Consider the following 6,861-nt stretch of genomic DNA (forward strand, 5'->3'; position numbering starts at 1 on the left):
AGCAGAATGCTTTTTGCCCCTTCATGAGCCACAAAATACAACTATTTTATGGGAAAAAGCAGACAGTGTTTTGTTAAAACAAATCATTTCATGTTTTACTCTTAAGGATCTAAATCCAGGAGTGAATAAGAATGTTCCACTTGGCCTTGCCCTATAAAGCTGCAGCAGACTGAAAGGGGGGGAGGTCCAATGTTGCCTGTTCCTCTCCTACTCACAGAAGCACGGACCCTACTGCGGACTTTCTGAAAGCCGCTGGAAGGTTTATAAGGAAGGTCAGGTAATGTTGGAGATTCCACAATGTCCCTGAGCAATCTGTTCCACTCCTTAACTTTCCTAACCATTAAGTTCTTTCCAATGTCCAGTTTAGATTTTCCTTATTGCAGTTTAATCCTGTGATATCCTGTAGGTGTAATGGACGTGGTGAATAATTGCTTTCTTGCTGCTGATCTCCACACATCGGAAAGCTATGTCACCTCACCTTTCCCTGATAGATGACAAGCAACTCCACCTCCTTCAGCCTTTCTTTGTGGTATCACCGTGTTAAACTCCCTGCTAAGCACTCTCACTCTCCTCAAAGAAAGAGAGGGAGAAAATACAGTGCTCAAGGGTTCAGAAAAAGACAGGAAGATCACTCACTCTTCTGGAAAAAAAAACCATCTACTGAGTACAGTGGTGATGTGTTCACGGCTGGACCTGATGATCTTAGTGGTCCTTTCAAATCTTAATGATTCTATTATTCTGTGATTCTAAGAGAAACGATATGGTTCAAAAACTTTTGGAGCTCAAAGGCAGGAATGATTAGAGATATCCTTGGCATGCATGATGAGGAAAGCTGGATGAGATTATCATAACCATCTCTTTCAGCTGCAAAATTTGACGGTCTGACACAGATGAAACTGTCCTTACGAAGCCAAAATGTTCTCCAAAAGGTTTTGTTTGTAGGATAAAATATCTTCTGTTTTTATATACATCCTTAAAGGTATGATATGTAAAAGAAAGAAGGAAAGGAGGGAAAGAAGGAAGAAAAGGAAAAGAAGGAAAGGAAGGAAAGAACTTATTGCTCTCATTTTGAGCTCCAAAGCCTTTCAAATGAACAAAAATTGATCCTTATATTCCCAGAATAATTTCTTTAAAGTGGGTGAAGCAGGCAAAGCATTTCAAGTTCAATCTTAACTATCCTATTTCAGGCTCTTTGCTTCACGCAGAATGATGTCCTGCCTTTGATACAGATGTATGCTGATGTGCACTTATTGGCACCGGTTTAAAGAGGAGTAAGTCCCGGAAAAAAAGACAACCGCAGCATGTGCTTCTTTGCGAGAGGCTGAAGTGGCAGTTCTTCCAATTATAGCTCTCCAGCTCAGTCCGTTCGGGCAATAATGCCGCACGATGGCCGCGGGCTGTGCACGTCAGGGAGGGCACCGCCAGGAGCGGCCCCCCCGCCGCGCACACCCCACCGCGTATATAGGGGCGGCGGGGCCGATCCGCTCCGCGCTGGGCAGAGGGTTCCGTGGTACCATGGCCCTGGGCCGGCCGGCGGAGCGGGCAGGTGGGGAAGGGACGGGACGGGATGGGACTGAGAGGACGGGACGGGACGGGATGGAGCGGACGGAACTGAGTGTCTGTGCTCCCCGACGCCCCGCTCCCTGCAGGTCCCGGCACGGCGCTAGCGCTGCTGTGGCTGCTGGTGCGGGCGGCCGCCCCCCCGGCCATGTGCCCTCCGGGGGACGCGGGCTGCCACCTTCTCAGCGTGGCCGACCTCTTCGACCGCGTGATCCGGCACTCGGGCAGGATCCACAGCCTGTCCACCGAGCTGGTGAGTGCCGGGCCGACCCCGCGCCGGGAGGAGGGCCGGGGTGGGGCCGTGGGCTTGTTGAGGTTTTCTTCCCCCGCAGGAAAAATACTTAACGCCCCGTAACAACGAGCTGGGCAGGCCCGCGAGGAAGTGCCACACGGCCACCATGCTGACCCCCAACGGCAAAGAGTACGCCCAGAAAATCCCGGTAAGGCACGCCGGGATGCGGGGCGGGCACGCCCATCGTTATCCTGTCCTATCGAAAAAGATGCATACGCTGACATATATGTCCACGGTTACGTGCATTGTTTCCTATTTACTACTTGCAGCGGAGGTATTGCGGCGGTACTTCATCCAAGTGACAGGCGTCCCTTTGCTTGCTGTCTGTGGCTGTCTGCAAAAGGGAAACGTTGCTGTGACTGCGATGTGTGTTAGATTGATCAGTGCCACCGTGAGGTGTGGAAAGCAGCGGGGAGAAAGGTGTCACAGTTGTTGTCTCTGAATCGATAGGCGAGGGGAAAAACAGCCAGTTGTTTCAGACACATCGTGGTGAAGAGAAAAAATGGTTCTTTGGAGAACGACAGGAGTTTCTTTAGACAGAAGTCGAGGAAGCTGAGGGTATGGCAGCAGGAGATGCTTTCTTGTGCAGGAGGACACGGAGTGAGACATATGTCAGTATCTTGTTCCTCTGTGACATGGAAGTTCTCCCCCAGTGTTCAGCTCACATGGAAAGGGAATAGGAAATGTGGTCCTGCCCTGTGCTGGGAGCCTGCAGCATCTCTGCTGAGCTGAGGTTGCCAGAGAGCTCATGAGGCCATTTGGTTACTGTTAAAGAATCAGCCAACCTGAGCACCGGGTGCTTTCCTTGGAAGCATGTCTGCAGTGCACCTTTAATGATGTGGCTATAGCCTATACCTGAGGTGCAAAAGTGATGGGCCCATGCTGAAGTGCAGGTATTGCAGATTGGGTGTCTAGATGGAGCCTTTTGGGCTTGTGAGACACCCAGGAGGCAGTTCTGAAACTTTTTGGTCCCTGTTAACTTGGACAGGAGTGCCACCATTTTGCTCATGCTGCACTGCAGAACACAGGAGTATAAGAAAGCTGAAAAGAAGACAAATACGGGGTTTTGTTCCTTATGTCTCCACAAACAACTGGAGACAGAGTGGTTCCTGTATACCTGCAAACCACTGAACTGCACACATAACCCTGCTGAGATTTCATGGTGAGACTGAGTTCACGTGAGCCGCCGCAAACTAAGAGAGAAATTCTTTGTTTTGATTTATAAGAGAGAAGAACTGACCTACTTGATCCTGAAGCTTCTGCAAGCCTGGAAAGAGCCACTTTCCCACTTTAACCAGCACATTGAGAACCTTCAGGAGCTACCTGGGGAGAGCCTTAGCAAAGCAAAGCAAATCAGCAACATGGTACATGAGCTGGAGACTGGGGTTGAGAAAGTGACAGAAAAGGTAAGGTTTTCACTGTAACTTATTTATACCACATGTGTGACACAGGTGACTTATGGGGCTGATGCATTCTCTCAGTTGAGCTGTAGCCTTACTATGAGCAGAGGCTCTGATTCAAATTCCTTAATGCTTCCAAACTGTCTGAGAAGTTCTTTAGTGAAATAAGAGCCCTCCTCATTGCCTGGTGTCCTTGAGTGGTTGCAAAATGTCATACTAACAAAACATAATGGTCTTTGTTATACAGATTCAGCATTTTCTCAGCCAAAGGATGCAACAAAGCCAGTTCAAAACTGCTTTCCAAACTCTGGTCGCTGTTACAAGTTTTTGCATATAAGTTCATATTTTTATCTTCTCATGACTAGCTGGAAGTTGTGATCTTAGTATTACTTGTGCATTCATATCCAAAGTCATCTGGAATGTGGGGTAGGCAAATAAGGGCTATGGGTCCATTCTCTGAAATGGTTACACTAGCAAGGTGCCCATTTTAACTAAAAAGTGAATGATAAAGTTCTGTCTGGCAGGACTGGATCATCTTTCATCGTTATGAGCACAGGTGGGGAGCACACGAAGTTTTGATATGATGAACAACTCCTCACTGTATAAATGCAGCCTTAATTAGGATGGTTCTGAGAGTTACAAATGGCAAAATTCATCATCCAAGTGCAGCCCCAGATCTGGATTTGAGCTGCCTTAAAGTTCAGAGGCATTCCACAGCTTGAACCCGGTTTGCTTCACTCTAACTGAAACAAGCCATGAATGGTCTCAACTAATTACTGGTCAGTCACATCATTTCAGGCTACTCTTAGGTATGGGCACTGTTAGGAAGAAAAGGCAGCGTTGATTCTCTGTAAGGAGCTTTCTACATGTACGTGAAAGGGCTGGGGTAGAACAGTGCAACACAGTGACACTTTGCTTGACATGCACCATTATTTTAAGGATTTATTTATATGTAACTACTTCTTGTACTTCGTTTCCTATTTCCAATACAGATGCAGTCAATGGGCATCATCAGCAATTCACTACACAGAGTGGCATCATCTGAAGCTGCTGGCGTATCAATTAGTAATGAAGCAAATGTGATGAGTGACTCTGACTTTATTCACTGTTTCAGGAGAGACTCCAATAAAGTGCAAAGCTACTTAAAGATTCTGAAATGCAGGATTATGCCAGAAAACAGTTGTTGAGTAGTAATCTCTTAGCAAGCAGTTTTCAGCATGCTGTTTATTTAGATAGAGAAATATAATTTATTTACAGTAAGTTTATTAGGGAAAAGGTTTGGAAACTTGGGCAGTTACTTGAGACTGTTATCCTGTGCCAATGGAATATTAAATAAAGCATCTTGTATGTATGTGGGTAAACACATAAAGACAAAAAGGAGTACTCTGGCAGTAGATGATGTCTTTGGCACATACGCGCAGTTGAAAATGAAAATTAGTTTGGTAAACCTTGGTTCAAATGTACCGAAATACTGTACGTTTCCATATGGAAAACAGTGCTCAATTCCGGTCTAAGTGCCATTTCAGTGTGAGATTGGATATGGCTGATGCAGCAGTGAGTCTATCCCACTGGTTCCTGACCCAGTGCTTGGATTTTACAGTAATGATGACAAACTTCACAATGAATAAAAATCTGAAAGCTGTCAGAGATTTTACAGTAATCACGTTTCTCTACCAGTGGAGTAGTGCTAACTGCTCTTTATAGAACAAAACCTCTCCGCATTCACACCCTAAATGAGACATTTTAAATAGAAATTTACAATCAACATGGATTTATCTTTAGTCTTCTTGACTATTTCATCCTTGAATGCTCTTTTCTGGCCTCCTCTGATCTTGATGGTTGTTGACAGTTGCTGAAGCTCAGGCTGCCAAGAATGTAGAGTGAAATGCTGATGACTATTTCATATTGATGCTGGATTTGGTCTTGTGAAACTCAGAAAAGGGGAGAATGCTTCAAAGGAACGTATATACAAAGCAAAGGAACAACATTTTCAGTCACATCTCGGTAACTGCTGATACCCAGATACTGACATGTTTCCTCAGCTCAAAGCCATGAATGTTCGTGATTTGTATCTGGTCCCTCTTGTGCCAGATATGCAATGGCTACACAATTCCTGCCCCAAAGAAGTTACTACCTGCAATTCCTTAGGCAGGAGGATGCCACTAATGCATATCTGCACCTGGGCTACCCAGTACAAAAAAGACAGGGATCTCTTGGAAAGAGTCCAGCGGAGGGCCACAAAGATGGTAAAGGGCCTGGAGCATCTCCCCTGTGAGGAGAGACATAGGGAACTGGGTCTGTTTAGCCTTGAGAAAAGAAGGCTGAGAGGGGACTCTGAGAGGGGACTTGATCCAGGTTTATAAATACCTGAGGTGTGGGAGCTATAGTGGCGAGGCTGGTCTCTTTTCAGTAGTACGTGGGGACAGGACTAGGGGTAATGGGATGAAACTTCAGCACAGGAAGTTCCGCATGAATGTGCGCAAGAACTTCTTTATGGTGAGGGTGATGGAGCACTGGAACAGGCTGCCCAGGGGGGTGGTGGAGTCTCCTTCTCTGGAGATATTCAAGACCCACCTTGATGCCTACCTGTGTGACATGGTGTAGGGAGCCTGCTTTGGCAGGGGGGTTGGACTTGATGATCTCTAGAGGTCCCTTCCAACCCCTACAATTCTGTGGTTCTGTGATATGGCTAAAGAGCAGCATTTGAAAAGTTCTGGAAATGAAACATATCTCCAAGTAGAATAACGGAGAGCCTCCTCTGGGCAAGCGGACAGAACCAGAGAGGCCCCACAGCTGTGTGGTCTATCCACAGTCCCAGAAAGCAACAGAGCAGTTAGTAATTTTGTCACTGTCTTGCAGATGAAGGCCTTGGCACAAGCATGACAGTTCCTGTTACTTTGATATGAGTATGCACACTGTCTTTTCTGTCACTGTGCTTGTCATGACACTACCAAGAGCAGAAGGGGTGGGCCAGAGAGGTGATGGTACCATCCCTCCAGCCACTGCATGCCAAAGCCTCCCTTCCCTGCCCTCCAAACTGCTGCCCAGGCTGAATGCCCCATACCCCACATTTGGTCCTGCCCCTAGGCTGCCCCAAGCACCACTCACCCTGCTGCTGCATCCCTGAGGGCCTGGCAGGGTGCTGGGCCCAGGTCCTGGGCAGCCTGGGTGAGGACGGGGATGTGGGAAGGGTAGGATGAGGCCTGGCACTCGTTCTTGTTTCTCCAGGAGAGAATGGTCGTGTCCTGGAATCTAGATGCAGTATTATCTGTGGATTTTGGATGGTATTGTATCTCTTGGAGAGATGGTGCAGTGGTATCATGCCCGAGCCTCAAAGTCCAGCAGATCCTAAAAATAGTTCCTATATGCCGCAGAGAGCAAAGCTCTAGAAATTCTTGCTGTAGAGAAATATGGAAACAGAAAATGATAAAGGATAAATGCCACAGAAGAAACAGCAATGCACGCAAGTACTGTCTATAGTCATTCATACTAACTTGCTGCCACAAAGTGGTGTTGTATTTCAAGATTTGCCTTTGGCTGAAGCAAAGCTTGCTGGTAAGACAAATGTCTTCCTCTCCCCAACAACACATTGCTTCCTCTTCATCAAGA

The 6,861-nt window shown here is 46.8% G+C and overlaps 1 protein-coding gene across 1 annotated transcript; it reads left to right on the forward strand.

Moving 5' to 3' along the window:
* The first annotated feature begins 258 nt into the window (after positions 1-258).
* Positions 259-4,517, forward strand: LOC140247096 (prolactin-like). Its single transcript, XM_072326407.1, has 5 exons — positions 259-272; positions 1,650-1,813; positions 1,893-2,000; positions 3,079-3,258; positions 4,245-4,517. Exons 2-5 carry the CDS (start codon positions 1,709-1,711, stop codon positions 4,437-4,439), a joined length of 588 nt encoding a protein of 195 aa, XP_072182508.1. The 5' UTR covers positions 259-272; positions 1,650-1,708; the 3' UTR covers positions 4,440-4,517.
* The last annotated feature ends 2,344 nt before the right edge of the window (positions 4,518-6,861 follow it).

This window comes from Excalfactoria chinensis, chromosome 1 (genome assembly GCF_039878825.1).
Source record: "Excalfactoria chinensis isolate bCotChi1 chromosome 1, bCotChi1.hap2, whole genome shotgun sequence".
NCBI classification, from domain to species: Eukaryota; Metazoa; Chordata; class Aves; order Galliformes; family Phasianidae; genus Excalfactoria; species Excalfactoria chinensis.

Coding starts and splice junctions, on each gene's coding strand:
- LOC140247096 (XM_072326407.1), top strand. CDS start 1,709: ATGTGCCCTCCGGGGGACGCGGGCTGCCACCTTCTCAGCGTGGCCGAC. Junction 2,001..3,078: donor AGTACGCCCAGAAAATCCCG/GTAAGGCACGCC, acceptor TTGATTTATAAG/AGAGAAGAACTGACCTACTT. Junction 3,259..4,244: donor TTGAGAAAGTGACAGAAAAG/GTAAGGTTTTCA, acceptor TTTCCAATACAG/ATGCAGTCAATGGGCATCAT.